Here is a 27,937-nt window from a genome sequence, read left to right on the forward strand (position 1 = left end):
TAGTCAGCTTACACACTAAGCTGGTTTCTGTGCTTATCCACTCTGACCATTCTCTATTCTTTGACTTATTTTGTCACCTGCCATTTATCTAAATCCTCTGGGTTTTTTTCCACCCAGTTGAATACAGTTCCTCATGATATCTGGTGTATCTAATTGCTATTTTTAGAGGAGCGGAAAAAAAACTTTTGTCCTTCACTCACCTTGGCTCTCAGCTGGCGGGTTGTAGTCGGTTTCCAGGCTTGCGGGCTAGCTAGCGACACGCTTTGATCCGCCATGCCCTCTTCAGCGGCTGTTTTTCCCTGCATTGGCTACAGGAAGCTCATTCCCTGGTTGCTAGGGCAACCAAGGAGGATGGCCCCCAGCAGGAGTCGGGGAAGCCTCGGGCTGCCTTTCAGCTCGTTGATGTGCAGCATGCCTGCTGACCTTCCGCGGGCTGGGAGGAGGAGCCAACTCTGCAGCCCAGTATGGGTCATGCCACCCCGCTGCCCCACCGTGAGACAGAGCTCCAGCATTAGAAGTAGTGCTCCTCTCTCCCTCTGCTGGCCACTGCACAGCTCTGACTCACTCTGCTCCAGTAGTAACAGGAGCACAGTCGGCAAGATGTCATCCTCTTCCTCCTCCTCCTCCTCCTCCTCCTCCAACGATGGACAAGGGAAGCCTAAACCTAAATCCCCGTTTCGCAAGAGGGGAAGCCTGCAGAGCACCACCAGCCCTGGTGAGTGTGGGAGAGAAGGGGTCCCGCAGAAAGAGTGAGTGAACTCACAGATGTTACATGGACGTGGAGGCAGGAAATTATACAGATGCTTGTGCAGTGGCATTTAAGAATCCACGGTGCTCACCAGAGATGAGGACTGCTGCTCATTCAGCTTGCTGCTCAGTTATGTTCTAAATCTGTTGTTGTGACATTGGTTGCATTTGTTTGAAGCTGTGGCTGATTTCATATATTTAGCATTCAGCATACATGCTGCTTTGTGTGGAACTGTAATGCAATTCACTACAAAGAGTATTTGAACTAAACTGGGGCTGCAGCTGAGTTAATTCACTGATAATTGCTGTTTTTTTATTAACCATTAACCAAAAGCACACTGCATTCCCTCAAGCCTAAAAAATGGGTGAAACTGCAAAGGGCGTTCACTTCGTGCAAAATGCAAAAAAGCTGCAACTTGCCGCTGCAGTTGATAAGTTAATACATTAATACAATGGTACATTATAACACAGCCAAACTCGAACACATTAAAATATGGATTAGGCTCTGCTTTTACTGTCATATTGTGCATGCTGATGAAACTGCTCCCCATGGTATACAACAGGAGCGCCTTTTGAGGGTGTTCCCCATACATAACAGTTATGTGGGTTGTGTGGTAGATATGCACACTTGAAGAGGACATCCCTTGCAGCAGCAGTTCATAGGTCTACTGACTGTGGCCTCTCCTTATCGGCAGGGGTTAGACGTCGAGAACCTCCCCAACTGTTTGCCCAAAATGTCATTACTTTTGTTTAGGGGAGTATGCACTGACGTGGAGAAAAATATTTTTTGTTACTACAGCTAGAGATTACTGCATTTCATCCTTTCTCTACATTTCAGTTGGATTCTTCCTTTAACCTCACAGATGTGATAACTCTCATTGAGTATGTTTTTAGCCTGTGGTAGTGGCCTCTGGATTTCTGACTCAAAACTGGACAGACTGAGATAAAGTTCATGTTACAAAATTTAGGAAATGCGGATCCTCAGTTCCTTTTTGATTGTTTGGTTTTAGCTACTTTGTTTGAATTAAATTTATAACTGTTGGGTACTAAATTGTTATGAGAAAGCAGTTCAATCTCAAATGGTGCTCTATAAATCAGATATTAGTCATACACATTTTAATTGGCCTTTGTCACCATGGGCCTGTGCCTTACTGGCATATGGTGGTGTATTAATTAGTGTGAGCGTAGTCTCAATTCATAAGGTATGCGTAGGTGTTTCATTAAGTTTTTAGTGTGATGGGACACAGGACAAATGATTGTAGCTCTATGATAACCTTTGAAGTAGTTGATGCTAACTGGTCTCTGTGGGGAGAAACTAGACAAGCAATTTATCTGTGAAGCAATTAAATGTTGATCACTCCTTCCTCAGTTTGCCATAGTGCAGCACAAATGCTGAATGTTTGGAGGGATGCAGCAGCGGGTCTCAAGCAGTAACTCATGTTGACACACACACTGTACTGTATTTGCTGAGGAAGCCTGTCTTTGCTGCAGTAATAAATAACTTAGAGGTCTCTCCATCCATGCAGTCATTTAAGTCTTCTCAATTAGCCGCTTGGCTGAGCCCTCTGCTCTCCCAGTCTGTCATAAGAGTCGCATGTAGGCCACCCATTATAGTACTTCCATCTGACCACCCCAGTCTGTTAGTTTTCTCACTGCCAAATTGCTGCTGCAGAACAGTCTCATGTAGCTGCAGCTTGAACAGCTGGTGTTTTTATCCATGTCATGAACTGAAGTCTTCAACATTTCCTGTGCTGCTTCTTGAAGCAGCACCAGAAATAGCTCAGCTTCACAGCATCTTTCCTTTCAAGTCGGTTGGAAGTTTAGGTTTTTTTTTTTTTTTTAAGAAAGTCTTATCTTCAGCACTTCTGCACAGATGAAGCAGCTCTCTTATGTAAGTGTTGGTGTTGATTTGCTGGTGGAAACATTGATTACTCAGTTTTCTCATCTGCAGGAATCTGTCTCTGCCTGCAGGCTGCTCTCCCACTGGACCTTCATTGCATCACATGAAGCAGAATATGTGATGTGCTAGCTGTGCAGCCCGAGCTATGTGACGTGATATATAGAGGCTGTTAAGTATCTGCCAGAGAGGTGGAGGGAATTCCTCTCTCCAGCGCTGCTCTGCTTTCTGTTGTGATATGATCTGATACAGAGGCTGTCTTACCTTGATCTTCGCTAACTTACTGGCCTTTAATTTGACATTGCCTGGTGTACCTTTTGTCTCCAGGCTCTCTAGTAGGCGAGCTTGTCGGATGAGGTTGCTGCCACTTATTTCCTTTGTTTCTTTCAAGTTGGGTTGTCAACTCAATAGCATTTACACAGCACTGTGATCCCTGACTCATTACCTGAATTTCCCTCTGTGGATGTCTGTGCTCTGTATGGTACTGGATAATGTATACAGTAATACATCCCGCTCCATGCTGCAGTTGACTGGTTGCTGTACTCTCTCCACCGCTCTCCCCTCCTCCCCATGGCTCAATCTGGTTCATTATTAATCAGATGTTCTGTTCCTCTCATGGCATGTCTCTGTGGGCCTTTCTCTTGAACTCACATGTATTCTGTTAATCATGACTTGGCAAGTCATATGAGCCCTTGGGGGCTTTGTTACATTCTTTACTGTCTCTGTAGCACATCTACATGTTGTTACCCTATGCATTTTAACCTGCACAACTGACAACTCCCATGCCCGCCCGCCCGCCTCACTCCACCCTCTTCCACACCCCCTGGCCCCTCAGCAGACAAAAATATGTGACAAGCAAACACTGGGAGTCCCTGCCTAGGGCCCCATAACCTCACAGTTGTGGTTGTGGGTGTTGAAGCATATTGTATTAACTTCTCCTGCTAAAAAGGTGTCAGTGGGATTATTTTCTTCTGTTTAAGAGACAAAACAGATCTCAGTGACGCTGCACAATTTTATGATGTTGAACTGTTTGAACTCAGCTAGGCCTGTGTGTATGTGGGGACTTTGTTTTTGTAAAAAGTGAAAAAATGTGTGAACATTTATAACATTTTCTTATGAACTATCTTTCTTCACTAAATTTTAATAGTGCAGTTAAGAGTGCTGCATGCTTCCATCTCACCACTAGAGGGAGTCTCTGGCACAAGAAGTGCTTTGTAAAGTCAGACCATCAGTTTTAAACAAGTGGCTGGTTGTCAGTGTCCGGGGTCTTTGGCTGTTCTGCAGTCTATGACTGAGGACCAGTTTGCTCTGTATTTGGGTGGAAAATTCCAGGGCTTTCTTCTGCTATGAATAGCTCAGTTGCTTCCCATGTATCAGGGGAAGTGTGTCAGTTCTGGAAAAGGGATTTTGGAGAACCTGTAACCAAGGCCTCGAAAGCTGCAACACCAACAGGTGGGCCTGTTGTTGCTGGGGGCAAGTAGATAAGCAGCAGAGCCACAGTATCTGTCACTTTAATCATCACCATAACATAAACACACACACACTCACACTCACATGCACAGAGCAGCCAGACTCATCATCACACCATTGGATGCACCATATCTCACTGGGGTGATTTGCAGGCTGGCAGACAGAGCTTGTACACATGTGTTATGATGGGTTGTATTTCATCGCTGAGGTACAGTTAAGCTTTGGTCTGTTTCTGCTCTCAGCATGGCTCCTAATGAAGATCCATTTTCATTTAATCCACCTCATTTGATCACAGATGAACCAGTGTCAGCTGATGTTTGGTCTCTGACTGGCTCTTCACTGTCCTTTGTCCTCAGTCAGTCAGTGAAGTGATGTCCCCGCTCATATTCTCACTTTGTTTATGAATACAGGCACACACATAGGCCTGTCACAATAACTGCTTTTGTTGGACGATAATATTGTCCCAGAAATACTTGCAATACACAATATTATTGTCATTTTAAGAGCATTTTATGCCACTGACATAATGAGAGTATAATAGAATAATAATGCAAATGCACCCTTTCAAAGAGCAGTGAACTTTTAATTCTCAAGAATATTCTCTCATGCGACTTTAAGCCAAAAATGTTCCCACAGTGGAGCTGTGGAGAGCGGCTTTGAAACCGAGACTTAACTTTCTGGCTGCAATCTGGAGTCTGTGGGAAAAACACCTATTAGCCTCGAGTAACACGTTATCTTCACTTCACGTCCTTCACTGTTCGCAGATGAGAGGACAGAAGCAGCAGAACCAGGAATGACAACTAAATGTGTCTCGTCATATTTTTTTGTCTGTCGAATAAGCTTAGCGCTGTGAAAAATATGCTTGGGCACTGCGCCCAAGTCTAACACTGGTAGGGAAAACCCAGCTGTTTATTCTGGTGTTATGTTAGTGACATTGTTATGTAAACAAACATGCATGTAAACACAACAGGACGTATCAAGGTCAGCAAAAATCATCGAGGTTATGTCCGTGTATAGGATGATCAATAACGTAATGATCGTGACAGGCCTACACACACATGCACCTCCACAGTAATGCAGTGTCAAAGAAGCAGTTCTTTCCTTTTGTGGTGTTCACATTTCTGCATCGTAGCAGACCACTAAAATGCTCTCCTTTGTGAGAATATTTAGCTTACTTATGAAGTTTATGATTTTTTGGTGATGTTGGTGCATGACAAATCTTCTACTGAACTAAACTTGCTTAAAAACTAGCTTAAATTTTGATTTGACCTTAAAACCAAACAAACAAGACCTTAAATCAAAGCAGGAAAGATGAGTTTCTACACAGTAAAGGTACCTTGCAGTAAAGATAGCAGTAGCAAGGCGTGTGCATGTACATGTGAGTCTGTATCAAAGTTCATTGAAACAGGACGTGTGTTATCAGAAGCCTCCTCATTCTACCACGTCAGTGAAGCAACACTATTTTTATTGCCTCCAGCTTTGATCCCTGATACACCCTTAGTCTCAGGAATGGGATATTAACCTCCGGATGTCCAAGCAGTGCTAACTACGGTGTGCTACATGTTGACAGTTTCAAGTGACACACTGCTCCTCTTTGCTATATTCAGATATGGTGAGAGCTGCATTGACAGCGGTGGCAAGAGGTTTGGTGAGCAGACAGTGTGTCTGTGCACTGGCTGTGTACTTATATGTGTGTGTACATATATATGGGAGTATGCAGTTATTTTGCTGTGTATTTGCATGTGATGGACTGCAGGGGGGATTTATTGTTTTGAGAACTGTCCTGATGGATTCAGAAAGAGAGAAACATCGCATCAGTCTGAGTGTTGGGAGGCCATGAGTGTTTTGAGTTAGAGATTAGGTTTGCTTGACAACGGCTTTAACAATAATGCCAGGCCTTGTTTTCCTCTGGGAGAAAGGGAGTGAAAAGTGGTGAACGGCTTCTCCCCTGTGCTGCTGATTAGCCCCTTGGGAAAAAGATGTGTTGAACACAACAGAGGTAATAGCAGAAAAGCTGGGGTTGAAACGGACACCAAACCTCAGACTTGTTGAGAGAAATGTGATTTAAGCCAAAAAAAGTGGCCATGTACATTGTTTGAGTTGAAACTGACACCAGTCTGTAGCTGTCTTTTGGTAGCGAACTTCTCAGCCTGCTCTTATTTTATTTTCGTGAGTAATGAATGATGGAACACATACTCATCATTAACCCTATAGAGGAGATGCGTTGTCAGTTTTTAACCAATTAATGTCCACAATGGAATTTTTTAATTCCCTTTACGGCTTTTAAAGTACTAGCTTAGCTAAGCACAGTTCCATTGAAAATCCAGTCATTTATTCAGCAGTTTTTCAAATTGTGAAAGTATGAGGCTGTAGCTTAAAATCATAGAAGTGATCACAGAAATCTCTATTGACACTAGTGTCAGAAATGATAAAATGAGTAACCCCAAACAACGACTAAATAATGTATGATACAGAAATGGCTGACTCTCAAAATCTACTTGAGCTAAGATAAAATGGTTGGTACCATTGGATTCAGGACAACTTTAATTTCAATAATATGTGTTTTGTTCCAGTGTGAATCTGATAGTTTGCACGTCAAATGAACGTTAAACTTATTTTTGTATTTTTGTTTTTTATTTCGCAACTTTGTCTACCAGTTAAGCCATGATAGATATGAGAAATCAAAAATTTAGATTTAGTCATGTGTGGCTGCATGTCGTCTGTTTGCAGTTTCCTCCTCTAATATAATTGGTAGTCATAAATGGGTTGAGCTTTGAACAGAAAGTCAAAGAAAAAGATTTGCCTCAATCTTGCACCAAGTTCACAGAAATGTAAAGCATGAGAAATCCCCACATGCACTGTGGGATATGCTGCAGGTGCCATAACTAAAACGATAAAACACATCAGGTGGCTGTCGTTTACCAGGTAGAAGTGACGGTAGCATTCATCTGTTGAAATGAACTTCACAAATCTACACAGACAAAATCAAATGATCATTATTATCATATGTATTCAGAAATGTGTGTTATAGCCTGTTTCCAGTAGATCCTGGAGCTGTCATTGGGTTGCGGCAGCAGCCTCTGTTGATTGACTTGCTGTCTGAAAAACTGCGCACCCTATAACTGGACACGTGTAGGAAGCTGTTCTAGGTTAGTTACTCTCTTTTTTCCACAGTGCCTGGATCTGCCAAACATTTTTAAGCTTTGCACTCTCCAAAATATACACCGCCATCACCACAAGTTTTCATGCAACGTGGACACATTTGTGTGTCTGCTTTATCAAAGTCATGGGTGATGTGCTTCTAGGCTTTCAAAATTCTTCACGTCAGGTTGTGAGTTTATCTTTATTCTCTAAGATTTATCAAATTGATATCACCATAGGTACAGCCACTGATATTGTTAAAATTTGAGATTAATGAAAGGTGTAAAAATATGTTTAACTTTGTGAAACATTGAGCCATGTATTTATGAAAGACTCTTCTGTTTGCTGACATCGTTGATTTAAGGTTTGAAGTCTCTCTTGAAGAAAGAGAGACTTCAAATAGCTTGTTGACTTGTTGTGGTGACCTCAGCTGAACTGTAAAAGTCCGGCCCACTTAAAACACAGCAGACAGGATGTGGAAACATCACTGGCCACCACGTTTTACGTCCATCATGTAGCACGCTGCACAGCTATAGCAATGGCAGTATTGTCTATCTGGGTCAACTTTTTTTTTTTTTTTTTTTTTTTTTTCAAAAGCTGTGGGTGGTGTGGAAGTGTTGGTTGTGGTATCTATCATACGTCTACTCTGCCCATAGATTGTGCTCTCAGATTTAATAGACAAGGCGTTGTCTTGTAGTTGCTGAGAGGCTTGGTACACACTGTTCTCTGCCCGTCAAACTGGGTTCAGCACACAGCGTTGAGTTTGGATACGGTAACATGAAAGATGAAAAACTATCACTCATGAGTCAGACAAGTAGAGCAACATTGTCATCGTCGCTTCCTCTGAGTCTTGTGTGCTGCATGTTATTGGCTTGACTTTAGTTGCAGCTGGGTCATTTATGTGTCACGGTGTTGCAGGAAAATGAGGATCTGTCCAGAATTCAGCACCTGGTGTGGTTTGTGTCTGCCTTTTGTGTCTTTCATGCTGATGTTTGTGTGTGTGTCCCTGTGTGCCTATATTTGTTTGACTGTCATCTGGAAAATTCCTTGATGATCTTTGCTGCTTTGAGATTTTGATAAAATGGAACTTAAATAGAGGCCTTGCAGATTTTTTTGTAAATCGTAAAATCCCTCAAACAGGCCATCCTTGTGCCATACAGCAGTCATGTGAGAGAGGAAGGAAATAGCCTGAAATCATGTGATCGATGGAGAGAGTAACATGGCGTGCAGTATGTAAACAAGCTCACTGGCATGTCAACACAGTCATATACCCGCACACCACTGTGTGCTCAGTCATATGAATATTGACCTCACAAACAGAAGTAATCACACTTCAGACATTGAATTTAAACATCTGACAATCACTTAAAATGATTGAAATCATGAGAGAATGTTGAGTTATAGTCTTTATTTATTAAAGTCTTTATTTTAATAAGCAGAAACATCAACACAGACTCAGCACATATTGGCGGTATAAAAAACTTTAGGTCACAGCAATAAATAGCTAAAATCTTTATTTTATCACACAAACTAAGAAGGACTGCACACCATGTGCAAAAAATGTGTCTTTCACAGACATCTGATAATTGGTTTTAAATACTGGTATTCGTAACATAATTTAAAGGTTTGCAGTCATGAGACGACTGGAGCAGCGCATTCATGAATAGGAGGAGGGAGGTAGAGGAGCAGTGGGAGTGGCCAGGGATGCAGGGCCTCCTCCATTTTACAGCACAATAGAGCCTGAAGTAGTTCACCCCGGTCCCTCCCCTATTTTGCCACGTGGTATCTTCCAACCCAGTATTTAAATCCGGGAGCTTGAAGGCTGTGCGGTTCATGTACTGAAAACCGGTGTAATCCAGGAAGCAGCTGAGAGACAGAGGCAGAGAGAGAGAGAGAGAGAGAATCAGAGGAAAGAGGGGAAAAAACTGCTTCGCCAGCACACTGGAGGTGGCTACAGTTAGAGCAGGAGAAGCAGAGAAAAGAGAAAAAGAGGGTGGATTGTGTTATCCTAGTGTGCAAGCAGCTTGTGTTTAGGGGAGAGCGTATCTTGTGTCTCTCCTCTCTCTGTTTGCTGTCATTCTCTCCCTCCCTCTGTGCCAGCGGGGGAGGGTGCCTCGGCCGTCCCAGGCCTAGTTACATGTCCCAGCATCCCGCAAGAGCTCAGACAAGGCCACTGCGACCGTAACGGAGACTGTGAGAACAGGACAAGGCAGGGAGATAGAGGTACTGTAACCTATGCTGCATAATGATGAACAGCACCATATATACTGTAGAGCCTGTTAATGTGAATACTGTGTTACTAGAAGTTTCAGCAGTTCTTTGTGATGCATGGTACTTGTGACTCCAAAAATACTGCACAGGCAAGCTGATAGTGGCAGTTGAGGTGCTAGTAAACACAGGTGCTGTGTACTGGAATAAGCTGACAGCATGCAGAAGGCAGTGGGAGGAAATATAGAGGAGGGGGATTTCTGTTTGAGGAGGCACAAGCAGATGGAAGAGAATAATACGTCATGCATGTGGTCTGTTGCTATGATGCTGGTATTTGGAAAGCTTGATGTGCTCCATAGTGTTTTGCAGAGTGTGGCTGTTGCAGTGAGTGGACTGGATTTTGGAGCATCTAGTCCCTCCTGCTGTCTGCTCCACTCCTGTATGATGCAGTGACATTGCCCAGTGGATTAATCACTGAGATTCTTGTGAGTGTGCTGACCAAAACAAAGCGTATACGTTATATGGCACATGTTCTACAAGTAAACCAGAAAGACAGTGGAGGAAAATAAATCTGTTATTCAGAATTGCATCTCCAGTGACACTGTGCCCCTCAGGCAGAGCTGCTCTCAGTTTTAAAAAGTCCACCTGAACACGTTGACCTTCCTGATGTTTAGAATAGCGTTTTTGTGAGAACAGCTGACATCTGTTTTATGTGCTGGTGTGTGTGATGGCAGTGACTTATCCGTCCCCTCTTAAAGGCTGTTTATGTTACGCAAAGCCGTAGAGTAACACTAGAGGTAAATGGTCTCTTACCACAGTGCTGACAACAATCTTGTTTTTTCCGAATGCCTTAAATGTATTTCTGTCTCTCCGGTAAGCCTTCATTAAGTTATTTTTGAAAGGAAATTACGCCCCAACTGTTTACAAAGTGAATTTGCAGGCAGTAGTTTTTGGCTGCCATGTTTCATCACCCCTGTTTGTCCCCTTGCACCCCGCCTGCTGAGGACTGATAATATATTTTCGAGACGAGCACCCAGAGTCGAGGTTTATTCTCATCTGTGGTTGCTAAGGAACATGTGAAGCTTGTGTCATTGCTCTCCCTCTCAGGGAATAAAGTGAAATCTGCAAAGAAAAACAAGTGTATCTAAACACTGGAACCACAGTCACACTAGACCAAAACACAAGCGCACACACAATTTTTATACCATGAACACTTTCCCTCAAGTTTAACGTCGCTACTACAAATAGAAATTGGCTGCCTTAATTGATTTTTCTAAATGATTAATCTCATGGTTTGATAATAGTACACACAAGCTGATTATGTCTGAATAATACATGGACAAACATATGGTCAGCTGTGTAACAATAAGAAGGGCTTGGCAATATTTCAATGTTATTGTTTATTGACTTCCAGCAATATCATATTGTGATGACAAGATCATTATATTGTTGTACTACAGATTTCTGTTGTCAAACCTAATAATATAGAACAAACTAATTAATTGTAAGAATTAACAAGTATTACTGAACTATTAAGGGTTAAAATTAGTTATTATGTTTTTCTTTTGACTCATATGAAATATGGTGTCTTGTCATGTGTAAAAGTAGACCACAATTCTAACGTCCGTTTGATTATTTGATGTCAGATTGTAACACATTTCTCATACACATAGACACATACACACATAGTTCAGAAAACATTTTCTTTTTTTAAATTTACTGTCTTGGCTCCTGATCAGCCCCACACCTACATTTCATTGTCGGCGGTGTCATGTGGTTTCACCTGGCCGCCTCTCGCTGCAGGGAAAAAGACGTACTTAGTATTAATGACAGTTTTAATTAAAGATTCCAATACTACTACAGGTGCAAATGTCATCATGTATATTTCAAGTGTGACACCGTCAAGTAAGAGCAACCCAAGGAAGACATTGTGGCCCGTTTGGTGCAATTAGACAGACGGTGCTAAACACACCTTTGAATGAATTTCATGAAGTTATGTCACGGTGTGTTTCATTTATAAAGGTAGACCACAAAGGAAAGGAGAAGCATGCACTGTCTCCCTACAGCTGTAATCATGTTCACTTTTGGAAAGAATCACACCCACTAAACAGTAAATGAAAAATATAACAACACCTGCCCCTGAGAGTTGGGTCCTTGCCACTTTGGTTTGGCGCCAACAGTAATCCTTAACCGTTCAGGTTTTTTGATGTAGGTTGCCCTGTTGTTCACCTGGCAGAGCGCATGCCATATATCAAGGCTGAGTCCTTAGCGCAGAGGCCTAGCTTTGAATCCAGCCCAGGCCCTTTGCTACGTGTCGCTCTCTCTCTCTGCAGCCTTTTCTGTCTCTCCCTGCTATCTACGATCAAATAAGGCAGAAATACCAAACATTTTCGATTGTACGTTGAATTGAAACTCTTTAAAGCTTGTTTTGGCATTGCCACACCACAATGAAAAAGGGGCTTGCAGGCTGGCTTAGTGAGGTTACATGTAAGAAGATTTGAAATAAAAGTCTATTTTTTTTTTTTTTTCATTATTTCTTTGAGACTTAAACTGCTTTTGCTTTTGGTTGCTTTTGGGTGGCGTCATAGTGGAGCAAAGAATGCGGCGCTACAACATGATGGCATTTCCCTGTTGGTAGTATTAATATGCATTTGCCTGATGAGAGGAGGCAGAGCAAGGCCAGATGCTGACAACTGTCTCTGTGACATTGCTTTGAGAATAGTTGTGCAACAACAAGGTCTTTTTTCAGTACAATGTCATGCAGTAATTTGGTAATTTAATCAGTGACTATACACTATTTACTTGACAGATTTGCTCATCGGTTACAGTAAAAATACATGTGGAAATTAAACTGGGAGATAATTCTCTAGATATCGTAATGTTTGTCATGGCTCAGCTGGTGGGCCGGCTAGGGAAGTTTTGCTAACAATGTTTGTGGGACTTTTTGTTTTATTACGCTCAAAATGATGAAGAAAAAGACAACAAAAGCTGCCAAATTGATAGAGATTGATTTGCTGATGGAATATTTTCATGGACATACTGTCCAGTGTTTTGTTTGACCACTTCAGAAAATGAGCTAGAACGGCACTGCCAAAACCAGTCTGCTGCTACTTTTGGCTCGAGGGACAGGGAGGATGAGACGGGCTGGAAGGATTGTATTGATCCTCGCAGAGCAGAGGCAGCTCCACAGATTCTAGATGACTGTCTCTCAGGTCGGGTTCAGAAGAACAGGTGGGTTGTGTATGTGGGTGGTGTGCAGAGTCAGGTTCCAGGGATGTGAGGGAAAGCTGAGATGGAGAGCTTTGTCAATATTACTTACTGGGCTCAGAAATTAACTCACAATGGCCGCATGAAGACAGAAGGGCATTTCATTCTAAAATACTCGCACAGTAGTGAGCGGCGTGCTCAAGGTGAGGCTAGATTTCTTGGCTAGCCTGTGAGCCAAAATATGTTCTCATGCAATCTGCACAGTGGTTTTAGAGTAAACAAACAAAAGTGCTGGTGTCAAAGCTTCACAGAAAAGCTGCCAAAAAAAGGAAATGAGGATGTTTTGTCCCATGTTGAGCCACACTCTCTTTCACAAATAAGCACAAATATCGCACATACTATATTTGTCTCACGGACAAGCAGCGGCTACAGCCTGAAGTGCTTTGGGCTGGACCACATCATGGCTCAGACATTTATTAGTTATTTTTCACTGTTCAGGCCATCTTCATTGATCTGTCTAGTTGACAGGCTTTTCCATTTATGACATGAATCATACACACCTTTATGACAAACTCAAGTCTTTCTTGATGTTTCCCATCAGAAACTCATGAGGGCTTCTGCTGCAGTTTTGACGCTTGGCTCTTGCTGTATTTTTGGTGTCTTTGCATGTCTGTCAGGTGATTTTTGAGACAGTGGAGAGCAGAATATGAGAGAATTCACTGAGCAAAGTTTCATACTTCTGCTTTGCTTTATTTTTAGCTCTGTGTTTTGCGAGTTTCTCCCAGCTTTGTTCTGTTTACTTGTATAGATGTGTGAAGAAAGTCTGCTCCCTCCGACCGTGATGTCACTGAGAAAAATAGAGTTGGGGGTGCTGGATTAAGAGTCATCTGTGGTGAAAAGGCCAGGGGATTATATGGATACTATACTGGGGATGACTGTGTTTGTATGTGTGTGTCTGTCATCTGTTTGTCCATGTGAACATGGACATGTCCTTATAGCCACACACGTGTGTGCTCTGCTCATAATCTGATAAACTGGCCAGGCAGATATGACATGACATGACATATGACATGACAGATATGACATGATATATGTGGTTTGTCCACCAGAGAGAGAAGCTTTTTAGTATATTTTTCAATGATAAAATGGTTCGCTCAGTACATATTGTGATCTTAAACCTTTAAAGTTAATGTTAAAATTAAAAAGAAATGTTTAAAACTGTCATATGTAGATTTCTACCTTAACAGTCCAGTATTGGTCAGGCAATAATGATATGCATGCATGTTCAAGCTTTTTTCTTATGTCCTTGGGTATGTCCTTGTCAGCAGATTGCGGCACAGCTATAACACAGATCCTTTAAAACTCATGTGAGCCCTGTTGAAATGCTTTACGGTGTCATGCCAGTCTTAGTATGCTAGGGAGAGTTACCCTCTGTTCATTCCTAACTCCACCGCCTTGGAGGCAGACAGCAGATGGCAGAGACTAATTGTCACAGGCCAGACACAGCACCAATAAGGGCAACAATTACAGAGGAGAGTGAACACTCCACTCCCAAAAGCCATAGACTGATTATGAGTGAGTGATTACTGTAACTATGGTACTCTTCAGATTATGGTACTCTTCAACTGCATGGCTGTCTTAAGAAAGCACACAAGAATCAGCAGTGTGATCTTCCTCAGTGTACCTCAGACAGAGGTATGTAGTCTTTTGGTCTGTTGTGTTGTGTGGTTTAGTCTGGAGTGGAGCCGGCATCATCTGTTTCCAGCAGGTCTGAAGAGGGGAAGGCCCCTCTGTGTCATTCTCAGGTGTGTGCACACGACACAGTGTGTGCATGTGAGTCAGGGCAATTCTTTCTCAAGTGTATGCATGCACATGTGTGGTTGAAGTGACAGTATCTGCTGGTACAGCTGTCTTTCCTTAAGCCGGCTTCTGTTCTCAGACATACAGTCCTACAAGGGTTTTCTTGCTCTGCCACAGATTGCAGCCACAGCTATTGTCACCAGAGCTTCATAGGTAATCATGATTATGTGCATTTGTTTAACATATGAATGACTGTTGAGTATTTGCAAGTGACGTCTTTGTTTTTGATGTGTAAATACAAGAAAAACGGACAAATTTCTCCTGTAGCCAGAGGAAAACAAAGGAAGTTCTCGCTCAGGATTTCTCAGTCTTGAGAGCACTGTTTTTCTCTGGTTAGCCTGTGTTTGTGTTATGTGAACTTTTAGTTGACTGACTTTGTAGTTTTACATGAATGCAGTGTTAAGAGCAGTTATTTATATTCGCTGTTTGTCCACAACACATAGTTTTTAACAGAATGATTGTGCACTTGTCTTAGTTTTAAGGATCACATGAGGTTAAGCTGCAGTGTAAACAGTCTGAGGCAAATTTGTGGTCGCAGAAATCATAGTTCTGCACAGTCAACCCACCACACATTGCAATCTTTGGTCAACCAAACATTAATTGTTTTCTATTTTTGTCTGGGTAGCTTTGCCTGTTTTTACGTGTTTATCTGTCTCTGCTGTCAGCAGACTGTGAAATGAAGAATAATTGGAGAAAGATTGACATCATGTCTATTGAATTAGCTGTGAGCCTGCAAAGCGCCCAGATGGTCCTCTTGTATCCGAATCCCTGTGATCTCTGCAATGCGTTGCACATGATGTTACATGCAGCACAACTTCTTATATGTGTGTTGATATGTTTGGAGAGAGTTCTCATGTTTACTGTCAGGGCTGTTTTAATAGTAAACATTTACGTTGTAAACTACAGGCCAGACATTTCTATGTATATGCACACACAACAGATAGTGTTTTTAAAAGAGTTAAAACTAGTTTAGAGGATTTTGGAGCTGGCTCCTTCTTTAAATGCAGACATTTTAAAATGTTTAACTTCTCTGCTTTCTAGCTTTTCAATATTTTGCCTTTTTATGGCTGTTTTTAGATGTTGGCATGATTGCGTTCAAAGGGCTCGGTTTTTGCAGTTTGTTGCTTTTTGATTATAATCCATCTCCTCTGCATTTACTGGGCTCAGGACCAGAGAGAAAACCGCTCTGTAATGAATGATTTATGATTTTGAAGTCACAGTGCCACCATGTGTTTCTGTCACATACTGTAACTCTGTCTGTGTCTGCCTACAGACCTGTGCGGTGCGTCCGGCCCCAAGCCCCTCAAGCCCCAGAGATCCCTTCCAGGGACGCCCGTTTCTATCTCACACTACCCAATCGACCTGCGGACATCCATGGAAGAAAAGTACAAAGAGATTGCTGAGGTAAAGATTCAAAGCTGCACAGATAATGTCGCTGCGCTGTGAACTCACAGAAACTCTATGAGCCATGATTACGTCAGATGTTTTAGGTACAGCTAATCTAAATAATACACATATGAACATCATCTCGACACACATAGCACCTTGCACAATTAACTGCACATTATTTTTATTTTCATTATTTATATTCCAACTTCTTTATTGTGCTTTAAGCACCATTTTAAGGCCCTTGTTGTTAGTTTTATTTTTACTTCTGCTGCACTGTCAGAGAGCCCAGACCAAAAACATTTACACTCTAGCATAATTGAGAATAATAACAATAATTGAATCTTGAAGTAGCACCCTTGCACCGGTTTCAACCATCCATATATTTTAATCAGCTGTTACTGGCATTTTGTTTGACTGTGGAATTTTCCAGCTATGAAAATACATGTTTGCACGTTTGAAAATCTGGCTATGAAATCAGGAAAGGAAAAGTAAGGCCTTAATGTTTGCATAACATTAGAAACTACTTCATCAAAGTTTCCTTTTTTTGAACAACAGCACTTGAATTCACTTCATTTGAAAGTAAATGTAACAGGTGGTTTTGTGTGAGCCTCTTGATAAGTGCACGGAAATCGACCTGTTTGCCTGTTTTACGACACCATAAATGGAATAACTTGTGCTCGCACCAGGAGCTGTTCACACGCAGCATGGCAGAGAGCGAGATGCGAAGCGCTCCTTATGAGTTCCCGGAGGACAGCCCCATCGAACAGCTGGAGGAGCGACGGCACCGCCTCGAGAGGCAAATCAGCCAGGACATTAAGTGAGGAAACGCAAACACAGCGCACACACAAAGCCAGTGAAATAAACTCTTTACATCACCTCAGACAGATGTAGGTGTCCCCTGCCCCCACCGTTTTTACACAGTCTCGCTTTCCCCCACGCACACGTGCTTATCAGCTTCCAACATGCCAGTTTGTGGGCTAACTAACCCCAGCAATCAGCTGTCTGATTGGCACCTGTCCTGGTGTTCAGTCTTCTTCTACATAAACTTTTATGAGGACGTTCTCTGTTGGAGTCCAGGGTTGACACTATCTGCACCACTAAGCCGATCTTTTGGGGGGGGGGGGGGGGATTTGACACAACCCCTGCAAACCCCTGTGTACCAATCAGGGTGTATTACTACTAACTGATTATATCTCTGTTTGTGTCATCTCCTTGATCACTTAATACCTAATATGCTTTGTTTGTATAGTTATGTATATGTGTGTGTGGGAGAGGGAGATTGCTTGAGTGTGTGTTGGTGCGTGTGCCTGTACATATATTGGGTGTCTCCCTTTGTATGCTTCATTTCTTCTCACTACCTCTGGTGCCCATTTGCCACCCCTGCCTTGCCCACACTTATCCTGCGCCGCTGCAAATCACCCCAAGGCTTGAGCCAGAGATCTTGCTCCGCGCCAAACAGGACTTCATGAAAATCGACAGTGCTGCAGACCTCGAGTGAGTGAGATCTACTCCAGTATGTTTGTTTTGTGTGGTGATCTTCCCTTTCGTTGTTTATTTTCTCACAGTTCATCTCTGTTTTGCTTGCTTGTTCTCTTCTACTTACCTGAGTATTGGAGAATTAATCAATACTATGTACCTATCAATATCTAGTCTGCCTTATTTAGGAACTCTGGAGTGTAAGTACTTCTTTCCAGAACTGTTGGCAGAGATTATCAGCACGTGGAGATGGACCACATCTTCCCCCTGCTGGTGACTTGGTAGATGTACAATGTACAAATGGGTCGTTCACTTTCTGTAAAAAGTGTGAAAGTCTAAAGCGAATGTATTTACATATTCTACTGATCTTGATATGACTTCTCTCCTCACATGAGGTATGAATTTCATTGTTTTCTGGTAATGAAACTTGGACCCCAAGAAATTCTTACAGTTCTGGTCACTGGGCAGCTCTGTATGTTAACTACTGAAGTTTATTACACAGAGACATTGACATCTTACTAGCTGTTACCCTGTGTGTACACTTGGTTTGAAAAGTGTTCATGCTTAGTCACTTTTTGTTGTGTTGAGCCTCAGTACCCCACGGCAGAGTGGATATTTTTAGGGATGGCTCCAAGTGCAACAAACCTAATACACACAAACACCTCATCTACATATGTTGCCAAACCCTTTGTAGTGACATTTCAAAGTGAGTTTGAATGCATCCACCTTAAGTCATTCCTGGGATGTTTCCGCCACGTAGAGGAGTCGTGACAAATTCGGTCAACTGTAGCCCAATTATTTTCAGAGCTACACGCTTTCCTATACAAGTTTCCACAGTTCACTGTATTTGACAGTGCAAAAACATCTGTGGGGTCCTTAGGATGTAATCACAGCTTATAATGTTCCTATGAAATACTGATTAAGGGTCTAAACATGTCTGTAAATGAAAAATCACGGGTGTAAGAACCACCTTGTGTATGAAATGTTGTGTGTTAGAATCTGATTACTGTCCAAACCCGTTGTTTGAAACAATAAACTGCACTAATTTCTGATGCTACCAGTCCAGTTTTATAAAACCAGAAACATCTGGATTGTCTTCACCTTCATTTACTTTCCTGCTTTCGTTTTCCATCTTTCTGCGTCCTCATCCATCCTGCCTCTGTCTCCATTCCTCTTGTTTTAAACTCTCATTTTCTCTGTTTGTATCCTTTAAGGTTAATGAAGGATAAGAGTGTGGACACTGTTGATGATGGCTTTAAGGAGCGGCAAATGCCAATGGAGAAGGAGTACCAGCGGGTCTCGATATCTGGAGAGGAGAAGTGCGGGGTGAGGAGCTTTTTTTTCCAATGAATTTTAATGTTCTCAGCAGTAATTCATACTTACACTCCAGTGAGTTAAAATACTGTCTATTGATATCTTCCCAGGTGCCCTTCACTGACCTGGTAGATGCTGCAAAGTGTGTGGTGAAGGCATTATTCATCCGGGAGAAGTACATAAATCGATCTATGCAGAATTTTTGTAAGACCACAGCTCACGCCCTGCAGGAGCTCGGGGTGAAGTCTCTGGATATGAGAGTCTATGAGGATATACCAGAGACCCCAGTAGATGCTGGTATGGCATGAACACACCAAACAGATGTTCTGTTACAGTGGGGAAGAAATAGCAATTAGAAAGTGTACATCCAAAAGGACATAAGCACACAGTGAGGGAAACACATTCTTTACTATTGTACTGATCCAATGGCCAAGATACGTACTTTGAAACTATGCAGCAGCATTGTTTCACCCTTTAGTCTGACTTGTTCGGGGCATACCTGAAGAAGCTTCACGCAAAGAAGTGTCGGTGGAAAAAGAAAAAAATTAATTGACATTTATTAACTGAATAATCATTTTAGCCATTTTTCAACCAAAAATGCCAAAATTTCTCTGTTCCAGTTTCTCAAATGGGAGTATTTTCTGCTTTGTGTCTTGTGTGATAGGAAACCAAATATTTTTCTTTTTATACCGCTGGTCAGACAAAACAGCTAATATAAATATGTCAACTTCGGTACATGGGAATTGTGATGGGCAGCTTTCATTATTCTTTGACGTTTTACTGACCTTAATCGATTAATAGAGAAAATAATAAGCAGATTATCGATTGTTGAAATAATAATTACCTGCATTTATAAATTCACCATTTTCTCCATAAGAACCAAACAATCAGGCAACCTTCCATCAGATTCTAGTCGTTCTGCTGTCCACGGTTTCCAATCGTTACCACAACAGCTAGCAGAGGTGGGATGAAATATCGATATGGGAATATATTACATTACTTCCTCTTATCGATACATTGGTGCCAAATGTTGATATTTATATTTAAACATGCAGGTGTTGTAACCAGATTCCCCACCTTGTCTGACTTATCAGACGTGGACAGGGACAAGCTGCCGTCATGATTGTGATAGTAACGTAACATGAGATACTCTGTGATTTCCATCCCTGTTAGCAAGATGATTCAGCTCTGCAAGCTTATCTTGTGATATAATTTGCGCCAAGGTAACACGATTAAGCTAATGGGTGTGATCAAGCTGGAAGGAGCTTAACAGCCTTTCAGGCATTTAGAAAATCATAAATGGCTATATAATATTGAGACAGCAAGGAAATGCCAACCAGTGGGCAAAACCACTCAACAACAAAGTCTATGAGAAACGGCTTTTATAAGCTCAAATCGAGATCAAATAAAAACACAGTAGCCACCCGGGTCCACTGTGTAATAAAAACTCCTACACTTTGTCTCTTTCACATGAGCAGTTGTTTAACATTTTAGGATTATTTTTTGTAGCATGGATGATACAATTTAATCACCATCAATTTCCTGTTTTCCCAGATGCACCTGTCCACCCACCTGTTTCAGAGACACACCCCTATGACAATCAGGATCCCAAGAATATGCCAGCAGATACAGGATATGGTTGCAAGATGGTGGATGGAGTCGTCCACGTCTACACCAAGAAAACTAACATGGACAAGTATGTGTCTCTACATGTAGGTCGACATGTTAAGGAAAAAAAAGGTTGAGTCTGTTTGCATAACTTTGATGCTTTTGTCCTTTTCAGAAGTGTAGAAGTGGACCTGCCCTATCCTGACCTGAAGGAGTATATCGCCGACATGAATGTTATGATGGCTCTCATTATCAACGGGCCGGTGTGAGTGTTTCTTTGATACAATCATTCAACACATGTCATTGTGTTGTAGTTATGTGTTTTTATTATTTTACATGAAATATGTCTGTTTCCCCTTGATGTTGTTTACAGGAAGTCTTTCTGCTACCGCCGCCTACAGTACCTAAGCTCTAAGTTCCAGATGCACATCCTCCTGAATGAGATGAAGGAGCTGGCGGCTCAAAAGAAAGTTCCACACAGAGACTTCTATAACATTCGAAAGGCAAGAGCCGACATGTGACGTCAATGTTTAACAAGACATTGTGAAATACACCCAGGACTGAACTCTCACATATTCTCCTCCGTCCTATCTCCAGGTGGACACGCACATACATGCATCCTCCTGCATGAATCAGAAGCACCTGCTGCGATTCATCAAGCGAGCCATGAAGAAATACCCCGAGGAGATCGTTCACATAGAGCAAGGCCGTGGTCAGACTCTCAAGGAGGTGTTTGAGAGCATGAACCTGACGGCCTTTGACCTGAGCGTAGACACTCTCGACATGCATGCGGTGAGTGTTTTGAGAGATTATGTGCAAAGGGATACCGGTTGGTTTGGTTTGGATATAACTGAGGTTTGACTGGTGGTGTTCACTTATCAGGACCGTAACACATTCCATCGGTTCGACAAGTTCAACGCCAAATACAACCCGATTGGAGAATCCATCCTCAGAGAGATCTTCATCAAGACTGACAACCACATTGAGGGAAAATACTTTGCACATATAATCAAGGTGTGAAATCACATCATATGTAAAGCATCATCCAAACAGTTTATCAACGCATACGCTGATGCATCGATGTCTCCTGTCACTATGTGTCCAGGAGGTGATGTTTGACTTGGAGGAGAGTAAGTACCAGAACTCTGAGCTACGTCTGTCCATCTACGGTCGCTCCCGAGACGAATGGGATAAACTGGCTCAGTGGGCCGTGAAACATCGAGTGTACTCTGATAATGTGCGCTGGCTTGTCCAGGTGCCCCGTCTGTTGTGAGTACTCGCCCAACTTACATTTCCATCAAGATTCCATGATGTTACATGTCTGTGGTCTCAACAAATGTCGTTGTTCAATCACCACCTCTCCAGCGATGTGTACCACACAAAGAAGCAGCTGGCTAATTTCCAGGAGATGTTGGAGAATATCTTCATGCCTCTGTTTGAAGTCACGATCAACCCCCGCAGTCATCCTGAGCTGCACCTCTTCCTGGACCATGTGAGGATCACATCACATCACTAAGAAATCCAAGCTGTCCTGATGATTGATTGATTGATTGAGTGCTTGTTGTTTGTTTTTGGTGCTAGGTGGTGGGCTTCGACAGCGTGGACGATGAGTCTAAACCGGAGCACCACATTTTCAATCTTGACAGTCCGCTGCCAGCCAGCTGGACAGAAGAAGACAACCCACCCTACTCCTACTACCTCTACTACACCTATGCCAACATGACTGTGCTCAACCACCTGCGAAGGTATTGGCCAGCTTGACACATTGAGAATCTTTCACCCTGTATTAGGCCTCACATCCATTCATTTAAGCACAATCATTGGCATAAAACACAAAATGCACGAGGTTGCTTTTGTAAATACATTCTTCTGACTCAGGCGGCGAGGCTTCCACACGTTTGTGCTGCGACCTCACTGTGGGGAGGCGGGGCCGATCCACCACCTGGTGTCGGGTTTCATGTTATCAGAGAACATCTCTCACGGGCTGCTGCTCAGAAAGGTAAGAACAGAGCAGACTGGATTGTTTGCAAAAGGCTGCCATGGAAATGTTTGGTTTTACCAGGTTTGAATAAAAAAAAAAAAAAAAGACTGTTTAGTGCATTAATTGTACATCGTACAAAGGGTGAACACAAGAACACCTGAATTCTAAATACTACTTTTGGACATGTATTTATTTTTTAGTCCGTGTCAGAGCAGTTAATTGGACTGCATTGAATTTTAGGAAGCATAAAAGGAGATATGAATGAATGGAGCCCCCTTGGCCCTCACTGATGGCATTCCGAAAGGTTCAAGATTCAATTTATTCATCCTTAAAAACACGAACGCTGTGACAAAGCAGTGTCCAACATATGACCCGCTCCATCCTAATCAGTACGATTACCAAAAAGGAAACAAATGACAAAAAAAAACATCATAGATAAAACAGCATAAAACTATATTCCATAAGAAAACTGTTAAAAACATCCAAACAATACAAAAGTACACCAAGGTGAAAAATAACGCCACAGTTTATGTCCTCTGTTATATTGCTGTGTCCCTGCCGCTGCATCCATGTAACTAGTGACATAGTCTTCATGCAGCAGGGCAGTGCAAAATGAGGCTGCTCATGGTGTTAAGACGTCTGAGACAAAGCTATATGCAGTGGTTTGTGTCTCATGCTGTCTCTCTGCTTGTCCATCAGGCCCCAGTGCTGCAGTATCTTTACTACCTGGCTCAAATTGGCATCGCCATGTCACCATTGAGTAACAACAGCCTGTTCCTCAGCTACCATCGCAACCCGCTGCCAGAGTACCTCTCCAGAGGCCTCATGGTCTCTCTGTCCACGGATGATCCTCTTCAGTTCCACTTTACCAAGGTCAGTACGAAGGAAGTTTGAGTTAATCTACACACGACCTTTATTTAAGGTACAAACTATAAAAAGATAAGACGAAGCTGACATGACGTTTGTGTGTGCGTGCGTGCGTGCGTGCGTGCGTGCGTGCGTGCGTGCGTGCGTGCGTGCGTGCGTGCGTGCGACGGTGCGTGCGACGGTGCGTGCGACGGTGCGTGTGACGGTGCGTGGGTGTGTGTTTGTCTGCGCCCAGGAGCCTCTGATGGAGGAGTACAGCATTGCTACTCAGGTGTGGAAACTAAGTTCCTGTGACATGTGTGAGCTGTCGAGAAACAGTGTCCTCATGAGTGGCTTTTCACACAAGGTAAACTAGTTTAAACCCGCTCTTCTCATTTTATGTATTTGTTTAAGTGGCATGTGCTCAGTGGCCTCTTTATTAGGTAAACAATCGAATGCAACGCTACTCTCATGAAGTTCATAATGTTCAGTTTTTGTCGTCAGAAATATGTACATTTAGTTGTTTATTATGTTATATATGTTATTATTATAATATATGTTTATTATTGAGGTCAGAGTTTAAGGTGGTGTTGCTTTGAACTAAAATGTATTGATTATTCTCTGTTGTGTCCCTCAAACCCATTCGTAATAAAGGGACATTTTGAATCTAAAATGGTATGACAAACATGTCCAATAGGTGTCAGTCAGATCATGTGTTTCCTTCTGTGTCTTGCTTGTATCTGAACCTCCCACTCATGTAGCTTCTCCTGATTCCAGGCCAAAAGCTACTGGCTGGGCCCCAGTTATTCTAAGGAGGGTCCCGTGAGCAACGACATCCGTCGTACCAACGTCCCCGATATCCGCGTGGCATACCGCAGTGAGACACTGTCAGAGGAGCTTCAGCTCATCACTCACGCTGTGCGCACTGAGGAGCTGGACACGATTGACGAGGAGGAGTCTCTGTCCATGGGCCCGCTCCCAGGAGGACGCTGAGATCACCTGGACCTGTCCTGTAAATCCCCAAACCTGTGGTCCACCCGGCAGGACGCTGAAGAGACATGGCGTGATAGTAATTCTGTCGGTCATCCTATAAACAGCATAAACTCCACCAACCATCACTACAGTAGTATGCCACACACTGACAGATACACCGTCCAGCCAGAGCGCTTCGGCTGTGACGTTCTTCATTTTTAGGTTACTGGAAAGGATTTGAACCCAGTATTATTGTTGAGTTTCCATATTTATGAGTCAAGGTTTCTTCTGTTGTTCTCTGTGACATGTTCAGTCTCAGCATAATGAAGCAGCAGATTTCCCTCTGGAAACACTCACTGAAGACACTTTCTTGATTTCTTCATCTCTCCATCCTGTCCAGCCAAAGCCATCAGATGATCCCTGTGATTTATCCTGTTATTCAGTGATATGATTTACTTCATCAGAGATATTATATAACATGTAGTATCTCTGTACTATCTGTGTAGAACAGAAGAACCAGCACATTGAAACTTTCTTCACATGAACCTGCTCAGAACATTGCTTATCTTCCACTATACTGTACAGTCATGCTGCTTGACTAAACTTAATGCATCTGTCATCTTCATTATACAAACCTATAATGAAGACATTGATGATATCTGTGAAGGTTTTAAGCTACAACTTAAAACTTGGACATTTACAATAACTTAATCAGAGAGTCCTATAACAAGAGAGGATGGCTTCCCTTTGAATGCTGCAGCGCTGCATCTCGGCCATGCTTGGTGCTTGGCATGGTTTCGGATCATTCATTTGCCAAATTGCACACACAGAATCGTTCTTCCATGATTTTAATCGGCTCAGAGTCTGGTCCGAAGAGAAGCAGACTTCCTGTGATCGATAGAAAACATTCCATGAAGCCGGCTGTCCTCTTTAGCTGCACATGAGAAGAGTTCCAGTAAATGTTGGAAACCATCTCACTTCGATGGTGTGTTTCAGAGAGATATTAAAGGGGAAATGCGCACTGTAAATTGTAACCACAGCACAAATACATGTGGACGCCCTCACTGTTACCTCACTGTGGCCATGAAGATATGGACTTTCTGTCCCTCTTTAGGGCCCTGATCTCACTCATTCCTTTCCCTGCAGACAAACTAGAAAGTGTTTTCCCTTTGCATGCAGTGCACTGTACATATGCACCAAGCCAAGACTTCACAGTGCCTTTTCATTTTCAGCTTTGGGCACTGCATGCCCAGTTTTTGTCTGTATCGTCTGCAACGAGTTTTGCATCTCCTCTCCTCAGTCACTTACTGTAGGCCGCTGTGCTGTTCGAATACCCACACCAGTGGAACTGAAGTCACCTAGCTGCATGCTCGGTGTAAAGTGGCTTTTACCTTGGCCTTCATTTGAGGACGAAAGTTAATTTGTTTCTAGTTCTCTACTTTCAAGTGCTTTTTTGCATGCCTGCATGAATAATGGATGGCAGGAGACAATGAGTCGCTTACAGCAAGCTGTAACGTAAAGCATCTTAACTAATTCAGGGCTGCTGACCAGCTTTGGAGTCAGAAATCTGTTACAGTGAGCAAATGGATTTAAACTCATTGTTTGCCATGTAGAAATGAGCAAACCATGCTGGACCATGGTTAAGACTGTGACATGGTTCATGTAGCATTTTTTTTTTTTTTTCCAAGTCGTCCCAAATCTGTTCAAAGCTGGGATCACAGTTTGTGTTGTACCCTCATCATATTATCGCATCCTGCCACCGGACACGGTCCAATGTCCCTTCAAACTGTGAGCATTCATCTCCAATCTAGACGCCACTGTCCAGTAATATTTGATGCCAAGACTAGGAGAGAGAATCAGAAAATGTCAGCCTTTATTTGAATAACCAACTGTAATGTATTAGTACATACGTACATGTTTGCTTTATAGATGATTAGGATCAAAGGTGAGGTCTTTGTTCAGTAAGAAGACAGACGCTTCTAAGTGTTCATGGGGCTGCACTGGAGCTGTGCGCTGAACATGGTGAAATTTGTGTTTGTTGGATTTCATGTATAAAGTGTATTTTTTTAAAGGTAATATAGAAATAAGAAGTTTTATAATCACAATATATTGATGTCAAGGTTTAACACTTAGTTTCATTGCTGTTGATCATTGTGAGTTGGCATTACATCACGAAAATAGCTGTATCAAAAATAGAATAATCGATACCGTTTTATTGTCGTTAGCCTTTTTAATCTGTTAATTGGACATTTTAGTGTTTGCTTATCTTCAGTTCCTGCTCACACTTTGTTTTTTTATGCCTGATCATTCTCAGTTCATTGTTGCAGTCTGTCTGTTGTGCCCATGATAGATACCTCATACCTCACAGCCAAAACAAGTCAGAAACGGGGACCTCTATACACACACACACACACACACACACACACACAGCTAACCTTACTTTTGACATCACATCAATGAAGTTTGCTTTTTTTATGTGTGTGTTGGTCACTCGTGTCAAGTGTTGATCGACAGTTGTCCTTATCTGACCGCATCAGTCCACAGACTGAAGCACAAAATATTATGTTTAATTATTGCAGCTTCAGTTTGTTATTGGCCTTTTCTAGTTTTCATGTTCAACAACTCTTGATTGACGTTTTTGTAACATGTTTTAGGGTAATTATGGAAATATTGTAAGTGCTTGATGACAACATGCCCTGCTGAGGTCCATTATCGCGGAGATGAATTTAGTCTGGACTGACCTGAACCATTTCCATCCATCCATTTTCTGTAGTATGTTCAAGGCTTCATGTTGTCTTTTGCCGTCACCGCAGAGCCACAGTCTGCACTCTCAACATAATGCACCCTACCTCACAAACTCTGATCTGTCATGTGGCTGCTCTGTGTTGTCCAACAGCAGGGCCACAACTAATGATTATTTTCACTATTGATTAATCAACTGACTCTTTTCTGGTTTAATTGATTAAATGTTTGGTCTATAAAACATCAGTAAACAGTGAAAAATGCCCAGTATAATTCCTTGTTCCCCATTGTTTTGTCTAACCATCAGTCTGAAACCCAACAATATTTGCTTTGCCGTCGTCGACAAAAAGCCACAAATCACGAAATTGAGAAGCTTGAACCAGTAAATTTAAGTCATTTCAACTTTTAGAGTTATTTAAAAGACCAATCGATCGTCACAATTTTTTATTTGAGGGTTTGTTTTTTTTTGTGGATCATCTAATCAGTTAATCCTAGTAAGTACTGTAATTGCACATGAGAAGTGATTCACAAGAGACACAGCACTGTCAGCAGTGACAGCAGAGACCATTAAAAGATGCTGTCCAGCACTCACTGAGCAGTGACACAGTGAGTACTTGGATGAGAGCATGAAATCATACCAGTTATTCAAATAGACACCATATTCACCAATTCATAGTTTACAGTGTCTGATGTTGTCTCTGATGCTGACACTCACGGTCGTTCGATCGTATCTTTGTTTTCACACAGTGAACACTGTCACTTTTTGACATCTGATTTATATTTTTCAGTTTGCCTAATTTTTGTCCATTGATCTGTAGCCATTTTGTTGCCTGAAGGATTGCCAGTGTTAAACAGATGCTTCGGATAAGGTTCATGTGTAATGTCTGAACAATAAAATAAAGCATGTTTATTCACTAAACCTTTGTGTGCGTGTCAGTCATAACTTGTATTTACAGGTTGCATAATGTTCACATGGATTCGGCTTTTTTACTCCAGTTTTTATTACATAATTCAGACCATTACACTTTATTAAATGTCATACTGCACACCACAGTACCACTGGAGAAATTGTCTAAATG

General features: G+C 42.2%; 1 protein-coding gene across 2 annotated transcripts; it reads left to right on the forward strand.

Annotated features, from left to right (window-relative positions):
• The first annotated feature begins 273 nt into the window (after nt 1-273).
• LOC139328566 (AMP deaminase 2-like) lies at nt 274-27,777 on the forward strand. 2 transcript variants are annotated; one of them, XM_070958351.1, is made up of 18 exons: nt 274-715; nt 15,804-15,934; nt 16,606-16,736; nt 17,345-17,413; nt 18,610-18,721; nt 18,820-19,006; nt 20,264-20,405; nt 20,493-20,582; nt 20,691-20,820; nt 20,915-21,109; nt 21,200-21,331; nt 21,423-21,586; nt 21,683-21,809; nt 21,899-22,062; nt 22,196-22,316; nt 22,998-23,171; nt 23,401-23,511; nt 23,922-24,282. In XM_070958351.1, the coding sequence occupies exons 1-18, from the start codon at nt 274-276 to the stop codon at nt 24,135-24,137; spliced, it is 2,838 nt and encodes a 945-aa protein (XP_070814452.1). In that variant the 3' UTR covers nt 24,138-24,282. The 2 variants fall into 2 exon arrangements, with proteins under 2 accessions (XP_070814452.1, XP_070814454.1); XM_070958353.1 differs by lacking the exon at nt 274-715 and adding an exon at nt 9,084-9,478 and having other exon boundaries at nt 23,922-27,777.
• The last annotated feature ends 160 nt before the right edge of the window (nt 27,778-27,937 follow it).

Source organism: Chaetodon trifascialis, chromosome 3 (genome assembly GCF_039877785.1).
Source record: "Chaetodon trifascialis isolate fChaTrf1 chromosome 3, fChaTrf1.hap1, whole genome shotgun sequence".
Lineage (NCBI taxonomy): Eukaryota > Metazoa > Chordata > Actinopteri > Chaetodontiformes > Chaetodontidae > Chaetodon > Chaetodon trifascialis.

What these genes read in the sequence shown, in the direction of transcription:
- LOC139328566 (XM_070958351.1), top strand. Translation starts at nt 274, where the DNA reads ATGCCCTCTTCAGCGGCTGTTTTTCCCTGCATTGGCTACAGGAAGCTC. An exon ending in GCAGAGCACCACCAGCCCTG is followed by an intron (nt 716 to 15,803) that starts GTGAGTGTGGGA and finishes GTCTGCCTACAG; the next exon opens with ACCTGTGCGGTGCGTCCGGC. An exon ending in GTCCAGGTGCCCCGTCTGTT is followed by an intron (nt 21,587 to 21,682) that starts GTGAGTACTCGC and finishes CCACCTCTCCAG; the next exon opens with CGATGTGTACCACACAAAGA.